A 25469-nucleotide genomic window follows, 5' to 3' on the forward strand; every position below is an offset into this window, starting at 1 on the left:
CAAATCAGGACATTGGAACATCACCAAGTGATTCTCCTTGGCTTAGCAAATACTTCCCAAGTGCCCACTCCACTCAGTGCCAGGCCCTGGGCAGAACACTCAATTTTTGAAAAGACACAGACTTTCCCACAAAGAATTTACGTGTAAATACCACTAAGAAATCCCATTATTTTGTTTATTATTTATTTGAGAAAGTCTCATTCTATTAGCTAAGCTGGTACTTGTTATGAGGACCAGGGTGACCTTGAACTTGAACAGTCCTCCTGTCTCTCTGTCCAAGTTCCTAGGATGACAGAGACCTAAAACCACTGGGTTAAGTGAGAAAGCCCCAGGATATCTCCCTAGGAAACATGGTTTCAGGTAGCTGGTTAAAAATTAAGTGATATATTTGTAGTTATACCACACACTCTTCTAGTTAATCAGCTACAGACCCAGAGACAGATACACTATTTGTTTCTCTTCTCACTGGGTCAGGGAGACAGATGCCTCCAGAGACCCAGCAGCTGCACCCTGCAGCTCATAAGGCCTAGGATAAAGACGGGCATCGTTTAGGCCATTTTAAATTTGCAACTAAATTAATGTGGTTCAGAGACAACAGAGGTCCCTCCTCATGCAGGACGTACTTCTGTTACTGTGAATCTGGTGCATAAGAGAATCCGCCCACTGAGGAGCAGAATTAGCAGTGGGGTTCTGGTGTTGGGTTTGTTTCCCTGAAATAACTTCCTTTTCAGGTTTCCCAGGGCATCATGATGAGGGGGGGAAGGGCACCCGTGGGTGGGAACAAAGGGGGCTCTCTCAGAGGCTCATCCAGGGACATCCCACTGGGGTGTGCAGAATAGCACAGATCTCTCTTGATGTGCTTATTGTAGGTCCTCTTGGAATGCATGTCACATGATTTCTGGTGCTGCAGCTCTTTTCCCATTAGGCAGGAGATGTGTCCCAGTATGGAGAACATGAAAATATCGTCCACTTATTTTTGAAAGAAACATTAGAAAGGTAAAGAAAAACAATATGTCTTCACATGTTGCCATTTCCATGAATACTCCCTATTGTCCCAATGAAAGGCACATCGCTCCTCTCCCCAACTCATTTGCTCTGTGTTTCTTCCCCCATGACAGCTATCCTTCAAAGTCTTATGGTCCCACTGCCCCACTGTCTGGCTTATCCTTGAAGTAGGAAGACAATCCCACTTTCAGAGGGCAGGGACTCTCCACTTTCATATGCATATGCATCACACCACCACAGCTCTTGGTAACAATGGAATGGCATTCTGGGCCAAAACCAACTTTAAAGATTACCAAGCTCCACCTCCCCATTTGTAAATAAGAAAATCAAGGTCTAGGGAGGATCTCAACAGCATGGGCAGCCAGGACTGAGCCCTGGGGGACTTTACACAATGCTGTTGTATCTGGACCTTATATATATCTCACTTTTCTTTATCAGCCCAGGAATAATTTTTTTTTTTTTTTTTTTGGTTGTGAGCCTAGCCTTTAATGGCTGAGCCATCTCTCCAGCCCATTTTTTTTTAAAATGTGCTAGAATGAAATGGGCTTTTCTCAAAACAAAACAAAAAAACATCTTATTTATATCTGTATTAAATTAAAAAAATACACTTTGGAAGAAAATGATAAGATCCACTAATTCAATTTGTCTCTAGATTTATTTTAAACGCTTTTTTTTTTTTTGGTTTTTCAAGACAGGGTTTCTCTGTGTAGCTTTGCGCCTTTCCTGGAACTCGCTTTGGAGACCAGGCTGGCCTTGAACTCACAGAGATCCTCCTGCCTCTGCCTCCTGAGTGCTGAGATTAAAGGTGTGCGCCACCACCGCCCGGCAAACACTTTTGTTTTATCTTAAATGAATCTTTGAAATGTGAAATCTTAAACAATGCAGCAGTCTTTTGTGATGATATATTGTGTACCCTAATAAAGCTTGCCTGAGGATCAGAGGACAGAGCCAGCTACTAGATTAGACAGAGGTCAGTCAGTGAGTGCTGTGGGATGTATGGCAAATGTGTTGCTAATTAATCAATAAAACACTGATTGGCCGTTGGCTAGGCAGGAAGTATAGGCGGGGCAAGGAGGAGAATAAAGCTGGGAAGTGGAAGGCTGAGTCAGAGAGACACTGCCAGCCACCACGATGAGGAACAGCTTGTGAAGATGCCGGTAAGCCACGAGCCATGTGGCAAGGCATAGATTAATGGAAATGGATTAATTTAAGCTATAGGAACAGTTAGCAAGAAGCCTGCCACGGCCATACAGTTTGAAAGCAACATAAGTCTCTGTGTTTACTTGGTCGGGTCTGAGAGGCTGTGGGACTGGCAGGTGAAAGAGATTTGTCCTGACTGTGGGCCAGGCAGGAAAACTCAAGCTACAAGTGGTGGCACACACCTTTAATCCCAGTACTAGGAAGCACACAAACCTTTAATCCCAGGAAGTGATGTCTTGGCAGAGAAAAGTATATAAGGTGTGAGGAAACAGGAACTCACTCTCTTTAGGCTGAGGATCTCGTAGAGGTAAGAACTAGTGGCTGGCTGTTCTGTTTCTCTGATGTTTCAGCTTTCATTGTGATATCTGACTCTGGGTTTTTTATTGAAAGACCATCTAAGATTTGAATAACAGTCTTTTGTTCTTGGAATGATTTCTAAGACATAGGAGTGAACTCATGGTCACAGTAAAGCAAAGAAACTCCAACTCCTAGTTATAGTCACGGAGTCTAGCCTCTGCTGGGATCCCACTTCTGCTCTGCCACAATTTGCACACCAGCTTCCATCTCTGCTTCAAAGTGTCGACAGACATTGTTTTCAGCATCTTTGAGTGGGACAAACTTGGTAATTTCACAGACTTTGAGGTGTACTTATTCTGGGCAAGTCATAGTGAATATTCCCAGGTTAGTTCACTTCTTCCTTGGGTGCCCTTCCAGACATACTGGCAAGCATTAACAGGTTTCTGAGGCTGTCTGCAAGCATGTTGGCTGACTCCCAGGTGAGGTATAGCCATGACCCAGGAAACCATCTGAATCCTGTTCAGCAATGTTCAAATACAAAGAGCATAAGCTAGAACGTGAACAGTCTCCCCAAACAGAATATGCTGCTCGGAACAATGCACAAGGCCCATCCAAACAGCACAGCTGAGCTCATCAAATACTAGGCAAGAATATTCCCTCCAGATACTGGAGGAGGCTTTCTACTAGACACCATCCACCACTACATGATCCAATATACCTACATCCAATGTACAGAATGAACAATTCAGAGTACAGATACAATAAATGGGGCTTTTTAGTATTTGTATTCTTTATAAATGGCATAGAAGAGTGTATTTTTCCACCCAGCTCCACAGACTTAAAGGCTTGGTTGGGGAAGGCTGTACACGACAGTGTTGAGAGCTGTACTGTTGAGAACTGAGACTGTCTTGACTCTTTGAAAGGGCTTCACAGCTTTGCTCTCACTTAAGACAGAGAGATAAAATAGAAAGCAGAAAATAATTGAAAAGTGCTAATATTAATATATATTATAATATATGTATATACATAAACACATGTGTGTACTTACATACACACATAGTTTTCACACATATGTACATGTATACTGGCAGGCTGGAATGCACCACTTCCCTCTGGCAGAGTGGGCTTTGTGGACAGGCATAACTGAAGTTTACTAGAGATATTCTAAGAATAGGAAGGCACTCCAGACAGAGGGACAGAGAGCTTGTGAGCTACATTAGTAGATATAATCTTAAGAAGTTAGAGGAAGAAGTCTGGAGATCAGTGGGCCACGGGACCCATCATAACCCTTGCTACCCACCTGACCCCCTCATGTCAGGGAAAGAACCCTGTCAGACAATGGGGTTCATGGCACTGCAGACAGAACAGCTTTCCTGGTTCCTCTATAGAGCAAAGTCACATTCACTGTCCCTGACAGCCAAAGCAAAATGAGGCTCTATTCCCTCTCGACCAGTCTGTGTCCCGACCACCTCTGAAGTGGGTAGGGGAAGACAAGAAGCTATTTCTATACAAGGACTACTTTTTTAAAATGCGTTGGGCTGTCCCATAAAACCTTGGGTGCAGCAGTGGTGGGCAGAACCCCAGCTGCATTCTGAGGCTGCTTGTCTAGAACTCCCAGGCTGGCCTTTCCAGCACAGACTGGGAACAGCACTCCCTGTTCTCTGGGCCACGTACCCCAACATCGACACTTTCCAGCTAGTGACTCCTTGCTCTGAAAAATCCACAGCCCAGATATGTGTTCTTTAGAAGCCTTTTCTGCTCTTTTCTCCTTTACTTGGGTTGAAGGGTGGGTTGCTCTTAGACTCTAGGAAATGCTTGCCTCTTTTCTCCCTCTATGCTTTGAGCAAGTGCCGGGCAATGGAACATCCCTCCTCCAGAGCAGTTGAGAGGCTGAGAAACTGGCCTGAGGAATCTTCAAGGGTCCTTCCATTGAACCCTGAAGCCCTTTCTTCCTCTGACATATCAAACACTAAAGCAGACTTTCAACTACGGTGACTCCTTGAGCCCCGAGGAGCACCTCTGTTCAGAACTTGGAGCACTCTTCCACAGGCTGCTACCCTTGGGGACTGCTGATGCATTCTTCAGGGCTTTTCTGTGCCTGCCTTCTTGAAGACAGCATGGCAGGTCCAATATCTGTAGATTTTTACAGGTTTTATGACTTCTCTGCCTCCCTGGGAGTTGAGCTCATTGGAGGCATTAGCAAGCAGCGTAGAAACAGCTCACCCTAACCCTTCCCCATGCAATGAACAAAGTCTCTATTCAATATTTTAAAATTTTCCAAGGGGAAAAATGCTTGAAGCAGCTTTGCTCATAAATTCAACTTGATTTTCCCCCATCCTTCCATTCTTGCAACTGGCATCTCCCTTTGGCACTATCGTAAGTATTTGATCAGAATTGCCAATCCATGCTACCAACCTGCTCCACTGACAGCACACCCCTCCCATCCATCGGCCCCTCTCTCCTTCCCTTCAGGACTTACTCTCCAAAGGAGCCAATCACCAACCCATCAGATGCCCAAAAGACAGCATACAATGGTACCCAGGTCATTTATGCCCTTTCTCCAATGTGCCTTCATCTCCTCACTATAAAACAGGATTAACCCAGATCAATCTTTAATACCCTTTCAGCCCTGTAATTCTGTGAATTTGAAACTTATTCAGAAAAGCATATGGGCTGGGAAGATGGCTTAGTGGGTAAAGTGTTGGCCACACAAGCATGTGGGCCTGAGTTTGGATCCCCAGAACCTATGTAAAAGTTGGACACAGTGGGCATGCCCCTGCAGTCCCAGTGCTGAGGTGTACTAGAGGGTAGAGACATGGATCTCTGGAGCTCACTGCCAGCCAGTCTAGCCAAACCAGCCAACTATCCAGGGCAGTTATATATCCAGAATGCTTTTCCAATGCTGGTGCGGTTCAGTGTGACCATCTTGTGACTTTCTAAGACTTCAGCAGACTTGTACAACCACCACCATAAACACAAAGGAATGATACTACACATGCCCTGGCTGCAGAAAGCCCTAGTCACGTGTCTCTGAGCTCCAAAGAGCAGAGGTAGACATTCTTGGAAGAGCATACACAATCCGCTGTGAATCAGACAGGCGGGGCTAGCTGAGTCCTTATATCTTTTTATATCTCATGAACCGTTTTTCTTTCTTATATTGAAAAAAGTCCCCTCTTAACATCACCTCTAAGAATGTGGAGCCCCATACTGTGAGCAATACCACAAATTATAGAGTCTCACAAGCCCAAACATGATCACAGAATTGGCCTGCAGACCCTACAGGAAGTGGTTAAAGCATACAAAAGCCCCACCTCCCTCACCACCTTCCTCCTACTTCTCTGGCTGCTCCTTCTTGGTCTCTCTCCCTGGCTTTCCTCTCACCAATGGGCTAGAGTTCCTTAGAGCTCGGTCCTAGGATCTAACTCCTTTTAATCTCACTCAGCATCCTCTTTCTAGGCCACAGGGTCAATTCCTCGGACTTAACAAAACCATGAAATCTGTATCTTCAGGGCACACACACTTCAGACCGTCACTCTTGGTCTCCACACAACTCTCTTCTCAGGGTCAGACTTCTCAAGCTCAACACACCCAAACTGAAGCCATGATCTGTTCCCTTTGTACTCTCTCAAATGCATGCTCTTTCTCCAGTGTCTCCATGGTCCTAGAGTGGGACCTCCATCCATCCAAGTATTCGGGTCAGAAACCTGAGACTCATTGTCAATATCTCCATCTCCCTGACCTCATAAAGACCAAGGACTACTTATTTGGTTCCCAAATAATTCTTGAATGTGTTCCTTCTGCCTATCTCCATTGCTTCGAACTCATCAGACTAGTGTCTCAGGGTCTAGAGAACAGGTGCTTCTCCAGCCTTTGATGCCTTCTTCCCATGTTCCAGCAGGACACTGACCCACTCTCACCCAACACATCTCCTAAGAGGAGGCCAGAGCAACCTGCATCACACACTTTGTAGCGTTACATCACTTGCTTAAAACTTTCCCTGGGCTCCCATTGCTTCTGAGATTGTATTCCAAATCCTTACCAAGATGCCTGATGCTCATCTTTCTCCAGCTCTCACAGATCAAGTTCCTTCCTACATCTTGGCCTCTCCACCTGCTATTTCTCCTGATCTGAAACAATTCCTTCAAAAGCCCCACAGATTTCAACTCTCTCTCTCTCTCTCTCTCTCTCTCTCTCTCTCTCTCTCTCTCTCTCTCTCTCCCTCCCTCCCTCCCTCCCTCCCTTTTGGCTGTTTCCTGCCCACTGTTGAAGCTCAGTTTAAATTCCATTTCATCAAGGAAGTCTTCCATGAGCACCTGTGTTATTTAAGATACCTATTCAGTATACAAGCGTCCCATCTTAATCAATGACTTTTTAATGTCCACTTTTGTGGGAAGTGGATTAAATCTTGAGTGAATGTGTATATTGTTGACATGAGCATGGCCATGCCAAAAACCTTAATGCCTCAAGCCCATGAAAAGGGCAACACTTTCTCTGGGTACGACCCAGAAGCATGGCAAAGCCTTTCTCCAAGAATGTACAAAAGACTGAACAGTATATACAAAAGCTAGCAACCACAGGTTCCTCCTCCAGGATGACAGCAACCTGAGGTTATTCCCTGACAGAGATCTCCCATGGAGACCAGCATTCTGGAAGGTAGCCAGCAGGGAGAAAGCTTCCAGCCCAGGTCCAATCAAAGTCATGGCATTTCGGTGACAGGTCATCTAGTTCTGATGGGCAGCCAAGAGCAGTGGCAGTAGCCTGTGTTGTTTCTGGGGGCTTCAGGTGCCTCCCTGACAAAGCACTCATTGGAAGGGAGCCTACCTCTGACATTAGGACTTTCACTTAATAATCTATCTTCTGGGGATGGTTTTATCCACCCATGAGGGGAACCTCTGTTCATAGTCTTATTGTTCAATTTATTTTTTAATTAATTTGTAAAGCTATCAGATTTCCTTATAGCTTTTTTATACACCCTCAGTTGGGATGCCCCTCCTCTGCCTACCCCCTTTTCAGTTTAAACATTATTTTTCATGTGACACTAAGTTTCTTTCCACCTAATGCATTTTAGACACTGGTACTTCATTTTGTCCTGGTTCTCAATGTCTTCTGCTAGTCTTGTATTTGGGGAAGAGAAGATGAAACTGACATGTTCAATAGAAACAGGGAAAATCGGGACATAAATAAGTGAAATAAAATTACTGGACATCTCAGAGATTGTGGTCAGTGAAACAGCTGCCCCCAGGATCCCTTCACTGGAGACATTTATGATGCACAATGAAAATGAAGCATTGATCTCCCAGTGCAAACCGGGGCAGTTCATTAAATGCTCAGGACAAATTGCTGACTGTCTTAGTAATGCATAGACTTTTAAGGATAAACTGAAAGGTGTTCAATGTATCCACACAGTTGCTACTATAAATTTGGTGGATTAATCTACATGGTCACCCATAGTGGAAAAATACAAGCTAATGATTTTCCTCTGAGGATATCTGAGAAATAGTGCAGAGCTCAGAAGGATGATTGACATGTTCATTACTACAAGACAAAGTGAGAAAACTGAGATGTCTTTTTAATAATAGCATGTTCCAGAACAACACTTGTATAGGCAATACAAAGTAAATAACTTCAGACATTCGCATTACCATCAAATGACAGTTTCCTGATTACTTACATCAGTGTCGGGCCCCTTGTCTGCACCCGGACAAGAGAAAGTGACAAACTCATGGCACCTCTTGTGAACCACAAAACAGCAAACTGAGGAGAGAAAAGAAAACGGAAGTTAGAAGGGTCTAGATTTAATATCCCCAACAGTGAGGAGTCATTTTAGCTTCAGTATAGACAATCTCACAGCAACACAAAGGCATTTCTTCCAAAAATCAATAATATTTTATTTCAATTAAGCTTGGAGATAATACCACAAAATGCTAAGGAAAACTGATCAATGCCCCCTCAACTCTAAAGCTGAGGGATAGGGGATCCTAAGCTTATGAGATACTTTCTCAAGGTAAAACCTAGAATTATAAATTTAACATATTTTGCATCATCCTATAACTCTACACACATACAGACACATGCATACACATGTATACATGTACATATGAATAGAAATATTATACTCTGTAGGTTAAATAAAAATAACTATAAAAGGAATAACTGATGATAAATAACACAGAAGTATTCTAAGTATGAGTTAGAAGAGCCAGGCTCAATTCCCAGTACCCATGTGTCAGCTCACAAACCATTTGTGACTTCAATTCTAAAGGATCCCACACTCTTTTAGCCTCCATAGGTATTACACACATGTAGTGCACAGATATACATGCAGGCAAAACACTGATATACATAAAATAAAATACTTTAAAAAAAGATATTAACTCAACCTATAGAAAGCACCCCTTAGAAAAAAGTTGGAACGCAATCTAACATTTTCTTGTAACTGTCTGTGACAGATGCAGTCCCCAAGGTAGAAGAGCCTTTGTAAATCTAGCAAAATTATTGAGACATTTCTAAGCCCAGTAATGATTTCATAACTAACCCTGAAGATGAATCAATAAAATAATGTGTTATAAATGAATAAATAATCCCTAAGAGATCTTTGTGGGTGGTGTAATGTGGAGGACACAAAAGCGATCTCTTTAGCCTTTTCTTCAGAGCTTGGAGTGGAGCTCACCAAGCACCCTTTACTGTGATACTGCTTCAAACAACAAAACAAAAACACTAAAGGAACAATATGCTGCCTGAAGTACTGGGGAAGCCACAAGCTTTTACCACATCTTGCGGTTTGCATGTACACACAGATCAAATCTGGCTGTGATTCCAGTGGTCCATGGGGAAGGGACCCTGGAAGGTGACTGGGAAATGAAAATTTGTCCCTTGAAGGTAAATCTTACACCTTTAGAAAAGGACAGGTTCAAGGCTAGATGAAATGGCTCAGAAGGTAAAGGAGTTTGCCTCAAAACCTGATGGGCTCAGTTAGACCCAGGAGACCCATCTGGTGGAAGAACTCAAATGACCCAGCAGGTTGTCCTCTTACTTCCAGATGCATGCCGTGGTGTGAGCATGCATGACCACACACATGCATACATACACAAGGCATAAGGAAACACAGGAAGAAGGGCAAGGTCATGCCTCCCTTTCACCCTCCCTCAGGTGGACCATTGTTTTTCTTCCCTCTAGAGGAAACAGCCAAAAGGTGCTTGCCAGCCGGGCACCGAGACTTTGGGCTTTTAGTATCCGGAACTGTGAGAAAATAAATGTGTTATTTATAAACTATCCAGCCTGTGGTGTTTTGTTACAGCAGCAGAAAGGAACTGATACACAGTGCAAGGAAGGTTAGAGCTTCCTGATTCTTGGCTCATGTACTATTTTCTTCTCGCACAATGACAACACAACCTCCTGCATTTTTTTTTTTTTTTTTTTTTTTTTTTTTTTTTTTTGGTTTTTCGAGACAGAGTTTCTCTGTGTAGCTTTGCGCCTTTCCTGGAACTCACTTGGTAGCCCAGGCTGGCCTCGAACTCACAGAGATCCGCCTGGCTCTGCCTCCCGAGTGCTGGGATTAAAGGCGTGCGCCACCACCGCCCGACCAACCTCCTGCATTTGTGTTAGTAGTTGAAGGGTGAGTCATTTCGGTGGGTGAAACAGGATTGCAGGTTTGCTGAAAGCTGGAATCCTAGGAGAATGCATGCAGGTGCTGAGCCAAGTACTAAGCATTCTTAAACCGTCAGGAGTGGCCAGGAAGAAATTCAGAATCCTTTTGCTGGGCCTTAGAAACCACAGAAAGGTCTCAAAGAAAGGGAAACATGTATGACAGCAATGCTCCAGAGGCACAAGCACAGAAGAATACAATGTAACAGATTGAGGACCAAAGCCTAGCTGGGAGCCGCTAACCTAGCTGAGGTCTGAAAGCAGCTGCCCATCATTATTTAGACTGCTAAGACATTGCAGCAGAGTGACTGAACCTTCGAACTGACCACAGAATACCATTTACCAGGTGCCCTGCTGTGAGTGGGCATCTTGTTCCAGTCCCTCATGGGTTTTATTATCATGGTGAAGCTTCATATCGACACTACATAACATGCTTTAATATCCACAGTTTTAGATGGAAAAATACTGTTTGGGTATCTAGTCAACTTTAAGCACACGGTGAGTACTTATGAATGAGAGAGAAATGGAGGCAGGGAAAACCCTCAGGGAGATAGATGGAAAGACCAACAGACAAAGGAGGTTCTTGTCTAAGGTCATCCACCTACAAAGTGGAGCCAGAATTCATACTAGGTTTGCCTGTTCCACAGCCTGCTTCACTTTCAATACCAAGCCCACTGTTGGCACACAGGGCAGTGGGACGAGAGAAGTAGACGCAGTCCCTGCTGCCACCCGCTGCAGCCTGGAGGGTTGTTTGAGAGACCTCAGCTCAGGTGAAGTCAGAATTCTTGACTCTGGCGCAGAAAGAAATTTTAGGATGAACCAGTGTGAAGCCAGGTTGGTGTCGCCTGAGATTTTTACAAGGATTTAACCTCAGGGGGTTGAGAAAGAGGCATTCATGGGAAGGTTGGGAGACCTGTGCATGGTGTGGGCTTCTCCGGAGAAAGCACATACATGTCTTTATAACAGCCTTCTATATGACTTTGGTGGCTTCTGAAGTCACATCTCAGACTGTTGCTAAGGGACATTTTCTTTTTGGTAGGAAGGTGATGCCTGTGCACTAGATAGGATTATAGAAACTGAAATATCCAAGGTCACAAAGGTTGCAGAGGTCACAAGGGTTGCACAGATTGCTTTTTATTCTAAAGAAAAGTGTCTAGTCTTGTTTGTGAGATTCTCCAAAAATTTCAGGTTTATATCTGGGAAAAGAGCAAGGTCATATATGCTTAGGCCTTAAGCAAGCTTCATTGCTATTTTAATGTCCTTATTTAAAATATCTTAATACAAAAGGAGTATTATTGTCTCTATGTAGGCAAGATCTATGGCAAATTTTTTAAATTGTGCTGGGTTTCTTGACTCTTGGCTGGCAAGAGACTTCAACAAGACTCTAGCGAGGGCCTTTTTCCCCTTTCCATTTCCCCTTCATTTTCTCTGCCTTTCTATTTTGCCTCAACAGGATTTTGGAAACAAAAAGGATATTAGAGCTGGTGTCACCATGGCTTATACAGGTTATGGGTACAAAGGATGCATGACAAAAATTTGTTTATGCATATTCACATAAATACTCATATCTACAGAAATACAGAGGTTGGAGATATAGGTATGCCATACTTAATAAATAACAAGGGATAATGAACTGTTTTCTTTATGAATTTCTTTGGTCATAGTACAATGCACTATAAAATGTACATAAAGACCAACCAACCAACAAACAAAAACCAACTGAAAAAGCATGCTTGACATTGACCAAAAATAAAGCTGACTGTGAGTGGGAATCATCCTCAAGGTTAACAGCTGGAGAGCTCTCGCAGCGAACAGCCCTTCAGAGCTGAGACTGCTGTGGTGGAAAGGGTCCTCCTGGGTTGCAGTATTCTATCTGCCACACCCAGCATGCATGCCTTCACTGCATGGTCCTGCAGGAGGAGGGAGTGTGTAGCTGAACGTGCAGGCAGTGATGAGGCAATCAAAGGGTGATGCTGAGCGCCTCCGAGCCTTGAGTCAAGTGTCCCTTCCACACTGCTTCTGCCAAAGGCATCTTGACTGGAAATTCTCCAGAGATGGGGGATAAAGCAGCAATGGGGAGACCCACATTAATATGCTCTCTCCCTGACTCCTGGCACAAAGGCACATTTTATTTACTGAAATTATTGGCATGATCACTTACTAAAGGAAAAGAATGACAGGGGATTACCCCTCATCGTAATTTATTATGAAGATGATGTTTTGAAAGTAAACAAGCATTTTGATTTCCTACTTAATTGTTGCAACATTTGAGTCTTCCACTTTGTTTTTTAACCTTCTCCATATCTGGATGAACATTATTAACACATAAGTATCCAGCCCCTTTGGAAGAACACTGTGTCTTTTCTAACTGTCATCTCTATCTATATCATCACACCAATCCAGTGCATTGCCACTAGCTAAAATATTTCTATAATGCACTTCAAGAAAATTCTTACTTCAAATAGTTTCCTAAGAATCAAGCTTTTACTGCCCTCTAAAATTTGCAGGGAACAGCAAAATCCTTACTTACTCCTAAATTACTTCCTCCTCCTACCCTGTCTTAGCTGTCCTTGTCCCAAGCTGCTTCAATGTAAACTTCTCATTTCAGTGAATGCCTCCAATAGGAGGCAGATAGAAGGTCCTATGTATCAAGGGTTACCATGGATGTATGAATTATGTGGAGCATAAAGACCCTTAAGCCTGCTTGTACTTTGAACATTCATTTGGTAGCATGCTTATCTAGTGTGCACAAGGCCCTAGGTTCAGCCCCCATCACCATATATGCTGGGGATGGAGGTACATACTTATAATCCCAGAATATGGGGAAGGGGGTATGGAGACAAGCAGATAAGAAGTTCAATATCATCCTTGACTACATAGTGAGTTTGAGGCCAACAAGGATTTAGAGGAGACTCTGTCTCAAAAACAGAACAAGCAGTGCGTGTTCTCCTAAACCAGAGCAAACAGCCCATGCCTTAGTAAGAGGGAAGCTCTGGGTCCTCTCACCATCACCTCTAGAGGGAGGTCAAGAAGGAGGACAAAGGGGTTGGGCTGACTGGTCAGACACAGCATTTGTCTGGGAAAAGCTGCCCTAGAAAACATTCATAATGGCCAGACATTCCGAAACTCACAGATGGCTGCTGAGGACCTTTGCTTCCAAGCTACAAACTAAATTGGTAATGCATGTTTTGTAGGACAATGTAGTCTAAGCATCAGAGATGCCATGGGGCTGCTGCAGAGAGAACAGACCAGAGAGGGCCTAATGAGTACACCGGGCTTGTCTGGAGATTTTCTCGGGGTTAAAATTGAGAGCTCCTATTTTATTTTAAAAGCTAAAAGAATTCATCTGACCATGTAATGGGGGGTAAGGAAGTGGAATAAGGAGAACTGGGAAGAAAGTGAAATCTGGGGTACCTGTCATGTGGCACCATTTCAACAGCTTCTTGACTTTGGCAGGCAAGTAACTTCAAGGTCGCTACCACTCAGCCTGAAGGAAGTGAAGACACAACCATGGCCAATCTCTCGCTCTACAAGTCTGCTTTTAAGAAGCACTAGCCATCCAGCAAGACTTAGTTGAAGCATCATTTTCACTTACAGTGGATTAAGTGCATCTGTGCATCTGTGCATCTGTGCAATCAAAAGAGAGGTGGTGTGTGTGTGTGTGTGTGTGTGTGTGTGTGTGTGTGTGTGTGTAGGGCAGGCCTGTGTTGGAGGGTTGCACATGTGTATGCATGCAGAGGTCAGAGGTGACTGTCATCCTCTCACTCTCCACCTTATTCATTTTTCAGACAGTCTGTGGCTTTACCCAGAGCACACCGACTGGGCAAGAGCAGCTCTTCTGTAAGCTCCCAGGAGGCTGCTTCCTCCAGCTCCCAGCACTGGGCTCACAGGAGCACACCAGCACACCTGGCTTTTTATGGATATCCGTGGGACTCAAACCCAGATCCTCATGCTTGTCAGGCAAGCTCTTTCCCTTCTGAGCCACGGCTTAGATACAAAGCAAATCCTCATTCTATCATTTTCTAAGCACAAAATGACTTTCCTGTACTCCTCTCTGTGGATGCTTGTGCTTCCCAGGAGAGAGAGATGGCTCCTGAAGTGGACCTGTCACAGGGTGCAAATGACGCATTAGCGCAAAAAGGAATCCAGTCCACAGGCCTGCCTGAGTGAGGCTCCTCAGCATGACCTGACTCTGTGATGGAGAAGGCTCAATCTGGAAGATCCTTGTCAATGGCTAGCATTACACAATGGAAATAAATGGAAATTAAGGAGTGTATTCTTCATCTACCAAAAGCACATTATAGAAACAGAACAAATAACAATGACCTAATTTTGAGTCAGAGACTCATTTTAAATATTCAGATAAAAAACTGAAGTGTAATGCAAGAGTGTCATATTGACATTAACAGTGGTTCTCAGTCATGTGTGTTTAGTTTAAGGAGATCAAAAGCCAACAAAGGGCATATGGTAAGCCAAACAGAGAGAACCTTTCCCTTCTGACACTGTTCCTCCTATGAATCTGGTAAACATTAACTTGACCATAGTTTCAGTTCATTAGAGGCACACACCGGATCAGGTGAGCTCTTTCTGTGTCAAAGCCATCTTCATCCAGACTGATTGGGGATAGTGTTTCCTCATGTGACCTGAGCAAGTGACGAGTCCAAAGGCTTTCCCCATACACCACTTATGTGGAGAAATTTACCTCAGAAAGAATATGGTAAACTGATGCTACTGAAACAGGAATGGGATGGAGCAGAGTCCCGCCTCAGCAACCCCAACATCCTCCTTAGGAGCCCCACAAACACGGCCACACACAGCCTACTGCCTGCTAGGAAGGCTACTGGAGCAGGGAGGGAGAGGAGGTGGGAGGAGGAGGAGGGACAGGATGAAGGTTGGAAACAGAACAGGAAAGAGGAAGGGGAAGAAGAAGGGAGTGTGGTAGTTTGATGTGATTGGCCCCCATAAGCTCATATGGAATGGTATTATCAGGAGGTGTGGCCTTGCTGAAGTAGGTGTGGCCATGTTGGGGGAAGTGTGTCACTGGGCGAACAGGCTTGAAGGTCTCTTTTGCTTAAGCTTCACTCAGTCTTACAGACTACTTCCTGTTGCCTGCAAGATGTAGGCCCCACAGTTCCCGCTCCAGCACCATGTCTGCCTGCATGCCACCATGTCCCATGATGATAATGAACCAAACCTCTGAACTGTAAGCAAGCCACCCCAATTAAATGTTTTTCTTCATAAGAGTTGCTATGGTCATGGGAAACCCTAAGGCAGGAGGGAAGGAAAACTGACAGGTGCTGACAAGAATGCAGAGAAGCTGGAACCTAGTCCACTGTGGATGGAAATGTAAAGTAATACAACTACTCAGGGAAAGGTTTGGAGGTGCCCCAAAATTAATGTAGAATTATCATATGACCCAGATATTTCATTCCTAGATACAGCCTCAAAATAACTGGAAGCCAGAACTCACCAAATGTCCATTATTCCCTGTAGACAAAAGGCAGAAATGAGCCAAATGCCCATTGGCAGATGTGTAACTGAGATGGAGTGAAGCAGTCTGGTGCTGGGCAGCCCTAGGGAGGATGCAATTCTGACACATGCAACAGAATGTGAGTCCACCCACCAGAGACTGAAAACAGAAAAGAGGCTACCAGGGCAGGCAAGATGGCTCAGGGGGCAAAGTGAGACCCAGAGCTATTAACCTTCCAGTGTGATGCATACCTGTAACCCTAGCGCTGGGAGGGTTAGAGAAGGGGCATCTCTGGGCTCCCTGCCAGCCAGACTAGACAAAACAGAGAGTCCTGGGTTCAATGAAAGTCCCTCTCTCAAATAATAATAATAATAACAACAACAATAATAATAATAATAATAGTTACTAATTGGTAATTATTAATTATTAATAACTATTATTATTAGTGTGGAGAATGATAGAGGTAGACACCTGATGTCCACAAACAGCATCCACATGCACTCTCCTGGATATGTACACTTGCAAACACATACATATATATGTATACATACACACACACACACACACACACACACGAGGTTATCAGAGACTGGAGACAGAGAAAATTGGGAAGTGATATGTAGTGAATACATAGTTCCTGTTTAAAACAATTTTTTTAAGCTCTGGAGATCGACAGTGGTAGTGGTTACAGAACATTGTAGATATACCTAGTGCCACTGAAGCATGCATTTAAGACAGTTTAAATGGTAAAATTCATATAACATGTTTTTCACATTTTTTTTGTTTTTTTTTTTCTCTGTGTAGTTTTGGTCCCTATCCTGGATCTCACTCTGTAGACCAGGCTGGCCTCGAACTCACAGAGATCCGCCTGCCTCTGCCTCCCAAGTGCTGGGATTAAAGGCGTGCACCACCACTACCCTGCTTATATAACATGTTTTACTACAATAAAAAGTAAGTGTTTAACCCAAGAGCAAGATTTACAAAACTATAAATAATTATTATGACATAAGTAGCATAGGAAGTCATAGACAGTAAGAGATTTAGCCTAGATCCATTTACATAGATTTTTTGATATTTACATTCATAATTCTTAGTCAAAAATCAGGAAAAATATTTTCTTTCATTCTTTAAAATTCCCAGTGAAACCAGTGCCAGAACTGAGTAGGGCCATGGGGACAGTTCAGTTTGACTCACACAACTGTACAACTGTGGGCCACAGCACACGTTTCCCCAACATTCCCAGTGCACTTATGATGGTAAAGGTCAATAACAATGACAGAAATAAGTGCCCTCATGGCTTAGGCTCATTTTCCAAACAATTTACATCTTTTACCGCTAGATCTATACACAAGATGGGATGGCCCTACTTATGCCTGATACTAGTTGTCATGGGGAGGAAACAGAATATCATGGATCACTTTGTACTTCTTCAAAAAAATGATTTCATTCCTTTCTCCTCGAGTCTAAATCCTTTCAAATTCAGGCAATAATTATGTAAAATGCAACAATGGCATAACAATTTCTTATTATTTAAAATTAGCAGGGGGAAAGCCATGATGTAACACATTCTGGATTCCAACCTGCTAACTGTATAGTCCTGCTTCACTCAGGACAAAGGGCATTTAGCCAAACTTCCCAAGCCTCCCTGACCTCATTGTGGTACTAGGAGTTGAACCCAGGGCCGTGTGTGTGATAGGAAGCAGTCCAGTGCTGAGCACTACCCCCAGCTGTCTTTTAAAAACTTTTAAAATTTATTTTCACATATATGGGTGTTTTGCCTGCAAATTTGTGTACCACATGCAGTGCCTGAAGAGGCCAGAAGAGGGCGTCAAATTTTCTGGATGTCCTGGAGATGGAGCTAGAGCTGCTTGTGGGCGTCATGTGACTGCTGGGAATTGAACTCAGGTCCTCTGCAAGAACAGCCAGTGTTCTTAACCACTGAGCCATTTCTCCACTGCCCTCCAGCTCTTCTTTGTTTTTCTCCTCCTCCTCTCCCTCCTCCTTTTTAAATTTTGAGGCCAGGTCTCTCAAACTCAATGTATAGCCCAGATAGGCCTTGAATGTTGCAATCAGCCTCTGAGGAGCTGAGATCACGGGCCTGCTCCACCAAGCCCACCTGAGCTTAAAAAAAAAAAAAAAAAAAAATACATGAATGGTTGCCATTATGTGAGATGGTTTTAATTAAATTTTGCTTAGCTAGAAGGGATTAATGAAAGGTAACGTCACATCAAAATTCAATGAAATGAAAATCTCTAAGACACCATGTGCTTTCAGTTTCATAGGGAAAGTAAGGGAAAATTGAACTTATATTTGCATTTTAAAAGAAAATTATTGGTTTCAGATGTGTAACAATGAAAACAGTCTTCTCCTAGGATACATGTTAAAGTTGTGTGGAAACAAATCAAATCAATGTGCCATGCCACCCAGTATAAAGAATGCCATTTATCAGATGGCACATTACAGCCTCTAAGCAGTTACGCACACGCCCAAGTGTTTTCAAAACTTCACTTTCCACACCTGGCCATGCAACCATCTTTCATTCTTCCTCCCTCCTCCTTTTCTAGAATTTCACGAGTACTCCTAAGCGTCCTCTCTTTGTGTTCCTGCCCCCTGCATGGATCTGCAACATCTTCTGAAGGACTGAAAGGATGGAGGCCATGAAAGACAGGTTCCTCCAAAGTTACTGGCTCCGGCGACTAGGCAAACGGTATGACCATCTGATAGCCGAAGGGGACCCTGGGACAAGGCTGGAACAAAGAAGGTTAAGGAGAACTAAGAAGTCAGATATCAGTGTCTGCGGCCTTCACCTTCATTCAGACTCTTGGTCACGTGAGCCATTTCAGAACTTCAAGAATGTCATCTGCTTCATGTATGTCTACCTCATACACACCATACAGTTCAGGATACTGGAGAACAAGGTCACATTATGCATGTTTCTATTGTTGGTGCTGCTCCGAATTAGATGATTTTCTGCTCTCAGAATCCTATGTGGTAAAGGGATTGATGTCTGGGAAAGGGGGGGCGGGCAAGTTGTAGAGTGTGGGTGCAGGAGGTCAAAAATGGTGAGGGTGAACTTGGAATGTGGGACTTACCTGAGGATCATACAGGCTGAGGGAGAAAATAGTCTTTGTGTGGCTTAGACCTGGGATTCTGTCCTAGACAAGCTGAGCAGGTTTGCTTCATGACCTGCTCAGGCAGACGGGCAAACAGATCCAGCATCAAGAAGCCTGGAGGCAGGCAGGTCAAACTTTCTAACAAGGTGTCTACACAGTGAAGGGAACCCCGGGAGCCAAAGAGGTGCCAGGAACATTCACAGGTGGTTGGTGCTGGGAAGGGTGGGTGATCTGAGAGCTGGGAGAAAACTAAGGAGAAAGCTGGGGCAAAAGGAAGTTGCCTGTGGATTGGGTGGCACAGGCCTGTGGTCCCAGCTGCTCAGAAGGATCATGAGTTTAAGGCCTGCCTGAACTATATGAGGTTCAAGCAGAGTTCCTTAGCAAGGGCCTGTCTCAACAACAACAACAAAAAATTAAAATAAAAAAATTAAAAGGCCAGTGTTATAGTTCAGTGGTTAATTTTATAGCATTCAGAAGGCCATTGGTTCAATCCCTCCTCCTCCCTTACCCCCGCCGTGTGTGTGTGTGTGTGTGTGTGTGTGTGTGTGTGTGTGTGTGTGTGTGTTCCCTGCTCCCTCCTACTCTCTCGCTTCTCTCCTTTACTGAGCTGCAGGGTGAACCTAGCCGCACGTTGGAAGACGAACAGAAGAACTTTGGCCTTTCTCCCCTTCACTGCCACTGTGGTGAGACAGGGTAGCCTGCTGCTCTTCTCTGTCTTTAAAAACTACACAGCTAGAACAGTGTGCTGTCTGTGATCCCTTTCCACAGGCTCCCAGCAGAGGGTGAGACAAAGGCACAGGAAGGGTGGCATGTGACTTGTAAACACTGATGATTCCTGAAGATAAAAGATGGGAACACGGTCTTTATGACCTTATTCTCTACTTCTGTGCTTATCTGAAAATAGAAATAATTTAAAGCTGAAAACATAAATTAGATGGGGTCTTACAAACATGGCCAAACTTTATTTCTCTACAACTCAGGTCATTGAGATCCTATGTAGAGTTTGGTTGTTGTAGATATAATTAATTAGATGGACTCACACATTGGTGTAGATCACATTCCTAACCAAGTGTGTGACTTACAAAAAGAGGCCATCCACAGAGAGAAGTCCATGTGAAGATGGAGACTGTCTAGAGTAATGTGTCTACAAGCCAAGGGATGTCAGAAATTACCACCAGCCACTAGAAGCGAGGGGTGAGTCACAGAGTAGATTCTCTGTCACAGCTCTTAGAAGAGGCCAGCCTTGCCAACAGCCAGCCTTTAGAACTGAAGGGCAACTTCTGTTCTCTAAGCCACTCAGTATGTGGTAATTTGTTATGGCAGCCCTGGAAATTCATACATGTATCAAGAAAGTCTCTAGAAAGTAAAAAACTCAAGAGGCAAAAATGAAATGATTTAAACAAAACAAGGGGTAGGAGATTCAAGACATTCCTCCCTGACATCTCCATGAGATGGTGCATCTGTGTCTATCATATTTACCTACATCACCAGTGAGCACGTTAAGTCCAAAGTTACGATGAGCTATTGCCAGACAAATGAATTAGGACCGTGTTAATATTTCCATGGGGAAAGCATCAAAAGACAATAGCTGACTGTAAGCAAAAAGGTGATTCAAACCTGAACTGATAGGAAATGGAAACTGTGAAGTTCAGAAATATCTGGGACATTTGCATAGATTCCCTTGCTCATAATTATGGATGGGTTTAATAAAGCCAGAACTTTTAAAGGGTTCAGCACCAGTATATAATCAAAATTCCACATTAAAATCATTAGCTTTCTTCTACACAGTATACCAGCTGGAATCTGCAGCCATAACTACACAGTGGTCACATTTGGGAAAACACTTGCTGGTCCTGAGCAGAATGTGGCTCCCACACAAGTTGACAACCGTCCAGTAAATCCATTTGGAATGTACAAGGGATCCAAGGCCCAGGAGAGTGACCCGCAGTTTCTATCTTTGCAAAGGATATTGCTAATTTAAAAGGCAGTAAGCGTCCACGACTAATCTGAGAACTGAAGTATCAGGAGACTTCAGGAAGAATCTGCTTTAATGACTTTGAAGCTGTGGAGACCTTTGGGGGCCTGAGGGAGGATGAGTGGACAAGGCAATGGCTCCTTCTTGTCTCTGTTTTCATTTGGTCCCAGACTACAGTTTTATGCTTAAGTCAAAATAGCCCGTACTCCTTTTAAACCATTTTCTGTGTGTGTGCTGCCATGCCACTGCATGGGTGTGGAGGTCAGAGGACAGCTTTGTGGTTCACTCCTTCCACCTTTCCCTGCAGGGCTGCGAGGACCGAACTCGGGTTCAGGCTTATAGGACAAGACCCTACCCACTGAGCCATCTCGCTAGCCCTTTAATTCAGTTGTGATGGGATTGCAGTCTCAGAGCGAGTCAACATTCTAGGTTCATACTGTGTAGCAACTGTGTTCATACTTGGCAACAAGGTCAAGGTCGTGATGAGGCCAAATCCTCTATCTTTCGGCCATTTGTAAGTCCATAATCTTGTACCTGTGTCTGTCACTTAGCCAACAGTCAGGAAGCCACAGCAGACCCTGGGGGACACCAGGACTTCACATGACACTTGCAGGCATCTTGCTTACAAGAGACGATGGAAATCTGAGTGTGTTCTCAAGAAGGATGGTGTAGGTAGAAATGAGAATTCCCCAGGCGCCATGCTTGAGTAGTGAGAAAAAGAACCGGCAAAGAGCAGAGATGGCCCTAGGGGAGACAGACACTAGCACAGAGCCAGGGCCCTCATCCCTGCCCGAGTCAGGGCAGACCTGGGGCAGAAGGGTGCTGGTGCATGATAGACTAAAGGTCCAGGGACTTCTCTCCTCCCAGCTGGGGTGGCCAGCTGACAGAGTTTGGCAGTAACATTTATGCAAAATGATGAAAAGAGGCTTGAGCTGCCTCATGCAAATTGTGGAGACAGGTAGTCAAAGGCAAAACATGGGGCTGATGGGAAGGAGCGTGACTCTCATCCAGAGAAAATGTTACTCTTGATTCTGGTTCCTAGAAGGAAATGATAAGGCTATCCCAGGTATTTTAGGAAACACTGCTTTAATGAAATATGCTCTACTATTATTTCATTCATTCATTCATTTGCCATGCAAATATAAAGCTCCTGTGAGCTATAGGGAGAGAACATTCTATAGTGTTCCATATTTAAGTTTCTGATTTGGCTTTGACTGCAGTCAGTGTTCCGAGGAGGGAAGGGACTCTCTCAGAGCTGACAGAAGGATGTCAGGGTGTAGCTTGAAAACCAGGGTGTACTGAGAGCAAACAGGGTGTGACATTACTTCTGAAATTAGAGGCCACCACCACCGGCAGTAATTTTTAATTCTTAGAGATAAGTACATGCAGGAACTTTCCATAAATAAGTGCTTTCGTTTTCCCCGAGATTACACTGAGCTCCGCTGACAAAGACTGCTCATATTGTTATGCAAATTTTCACCATGTAGCACATTCCCCTCTGCTTATCTTGGCTAACAATTCAAAAAAGAAGCCATAATACACTAATTACCTCTCTTTTATCAAGAACGTTGGGAACGAAGAAAACATCAGGGACGTGGAACAGCACATAATTACAAGGAGGGGGGGCCAGAAGCCTCCAGCAAGGAAATCTGAAGCCATCCAAGAGACTCCAAAGCCGCAGGTGACTGCGGTGAATAACGTGGAAGGGAACATTTTCTGTCACACAAATAAGGACGTTAAGACATCCAGAGTGGCAGAAAAACAAATGAAAATTAGCAAATGAAAAGAAAAAATCACTTTACCAGACAAATAGATCAAATCGATTACATTCTCAAAACACATACCAAGAAACGTAAGGCCAAATAAACGTAAAAAAATACAACAAACTGTTACTCAGAATTTTAATTGAAAATGTTTGGGCTTTGTTTTGTTTTTCTTTGTTTCTTTGTTTGTTTCTTTGTTTCTTTGTTCCTTCCTTCCTTTCCTTTCCTTTCCTTTTCTTTTTAATGTGTATGAGTATTTTGTCTGCATGTATGTCTGTGTGCCATATGTGATGCAGTGCCTACAGAGGCCAGAAGGAGGCATTAGATGCCCTGGGACTGGAGTTACAGAGGGTTGTGAGCTGCCATGTAAGTGCTGGGAATTGAACCTCAGTCCTCTGGAAGGGCAACCAGTGCTCTTAACTGCTGAGTTATCTCTCTCTCTCACTACAAATACTTTTTAAGCTATGCTGTCACACGATACTTAAAAAAAACCTTGCACCTGTTCTCCAATGTTAAAATATGTCCCGGTTGTTTCTGCATGAGGGTGAGTCTCTCCAGCAGCCAAAACACTGTTCACAGGGCTATCTTCAGGCTGGTGTTTGGGGATAATTAGTTTTACTCTTTTCTGTTTGCTCTGTGGTTTCTTTTCCCCAACCGTTCACGCATTATTCAGCTAAAATATCATACTTTCAATGGCACAGTAATGCCAGGCACTGCAAGATCCCACAATGCTTTGCAAATCATCAGACTTGGAGTGTTGTGCATAGAACTAGACTTGTTTGGTATGTAAGTTTGCCAGATGACCATCACATAAACAACAACCAAGGACAAAGGAGAATGAAAACCTGGGTTACATCTGTCGTGGCCTTAACACTGCGGGGAGATCATGTTCGTCACTGAACACAGAGCAATTAACTCCAAGTAAATGAAGACAGAGTTGCATAAAGATCAGTGACATGCATGTGTTTATGAAAAACCAGAAACTAGCTGAGTTTGGAAATGGGAGTTAATGTACATCCATTAGAAGAACTAAGATGTAGGTAAACATCTAGGATTCATCATTAAAAGGAAAGAGAGAGACTACAAAATAGAATGCTGTCAATTTAAAAATGACACATTGGCATACAAGCAAAATATTAGCAGTAATTAGCTTTACTTTTGAGGGGTGAGAGTGCTACTATATGATTTTGAAGCAAATTCCAAATAAAAGATATTGGAAGTACTCAATTCCTGAAGGAGGAACCTGGTTAAGTTGATATTAACTGATTCATGCAAGAACTGAAATTCAACAAGAGTCGCATTCTGAAAGAGGTCTGCTGAGTGACATGTGGGTCTGCTGAACGACAGGATGGAACAGCTAATTCACTTCCTCTGCAGGTGATGGTCGTACGACACAGAGACCATTGAGCATAACCATTTCACGCATAACCATTTCATATGAGTGAATCACTCATTATGCAAATATATTTCAAAGTTGCTATTGTTAACAAGCTAAAACCAAGGCTGGAGATAGAGCTCAGGGCTGGGAAAAAGTGTTTCCCTTTCATGCACTAGGCCTTGGGTTCAGTTCTCAGCACGGCCCAAAATAAAATACACAGACAGAGCTAAACACAAACAAAACAGGGACAACCCTAAACAGTAAAACCACCATGAACAAACGTTAAGCATACTCCCCATGATTGAAAGGTCATCCCTTATGTTTTGTCTCCATAGTTTAGATACCTTTTATTAATATTAAAATGGAATTTTTATTCATTTTGAGGTTTCTGTAGGGTGGTGGTATTACTACTCACTTACCAACCTAGGGTAGTATGAATCTTGGAAATGGCTCTCTCTCTGGGTATGTGGAACATGCCCCCAGGGAGCTTCAGATGTGCAGCCTGCTGGGCCTGGCAGGCGGGTAAGGTACTGCCCTGTGCCCCTGTCCCCGTCTAACCACCTGGCCGTGTGTATGTCAAGCTCACAAACGCAGTCCCCTCAGACATGGAAATGAGAACACCAAGCCTGTGAGTCTGTCAGGCCAGCTTCTCACACACAGCAGGTGCACAGACACAGGCTGGGTGTCCCTTGTCCAAAGTGCTTAAGACCAAAAGTGTTTTGGACTTCTGATACTTTTTTAAAATTTTGTAATATTTATATCCCTGTAAGTTTTCTTAGGGACAGAACCCTAAACATGAAATTCATTTCTCATGTACACCTGAGATACATGTCTGAAGACAATTTTATACAGTATTTTGATACTTTTGTTCATCAAACAAATTTCATGGTGTGAGATTTTCCATTTGTAAAATAGACTAATGCTCAAAAATGTTCAGATTTTGGAATATTTTCAGATTTTTAATTTTCAGATTAGGAAAGCAACTGGGATTCTCTCTCCCTCTCTTCAGATCAGAGCAAGTGTGATTTGGGGTTTTATTTTTAAGTACAGATCCCTGTACCAGGTTCCAAAATAATTGGTAACTAGGGTCTAGACTGAGGGAAAAGATTTATGGGATGTTTTTAAGTGAAAACCCAAATATGGACAGGCAACATTCAAAGAATGCTAGAAGGAAGAAGGTTGCTACATGCAGTCCATGCAGGCAGACGGGGTGGGATGCTTCGAGAATCTTGCTCTCTGACAGAGAGGGAAAACATGCAGCAGAATCCTACTGACTGCCTCTCCTGGACAGAGAGGCAAAGGTGGAGTGGGAGAGCCTTCAACTCTTACTGCATCTTCCCCAGGTTCCCATCGCCTCCCAAAGATGAGGCATGGGGAGTCTCAGCCATGTGTCCAGCAGATCGAGCTACAGATGGCCTCTCCTTCCATTCTACTGTTTCCCTGTGAGCCCAGGTCCTCCTATAAAGCAGGCAGGACAAGAAGTCAACCAGGACCTAAGATTGGTGGGGGCAGGCATGTCATGGTACAGACAGGCACACCTGGAAGTGACTCACCTGTAGAGCTCCAGCCTGCCTCTCTCTCCCCAGGGCTAACAGCATCAAGAGAGTCAGCTACTAAGAAAAAG

General features: G+C 43.7%; 1 protein-coding gene across 1 annotated transcript in view; it reads right to left on the minus strand.

Moving 5' to 3' along the window:
* Positions 1-25469, minus strand: part of Prkca (protein kinase C alpha) — a 399699-nt gene that overhangs the window by 232808 nt on the left and 141422 nt on the right. The window contains exon 3 of the mRNA XM_059272016.1: positions 8174-8256. Coding sequence (XP_059127999.1) covers positions 8174-8256 — 83 coding nt within the window. The remainder of the gene's footprint in view (positions 1-8173; positions 8257-25469) is intronic.

The sequence above is a fragment of the Peromyscus eremicus genome, chromosome 8a, assembly GCF_949786415.1.
Source record: "Peromyscus eremicus chromosome 8a, PerEre_H2_v1, whole genome shotgun sequence".
Taxonomy (NCBI): Eukaryota; Metazoa; Chordata; class Mammalia; order Rodentia; family Cricetidae; genus Peromyscus; species Peromyscus eremicus.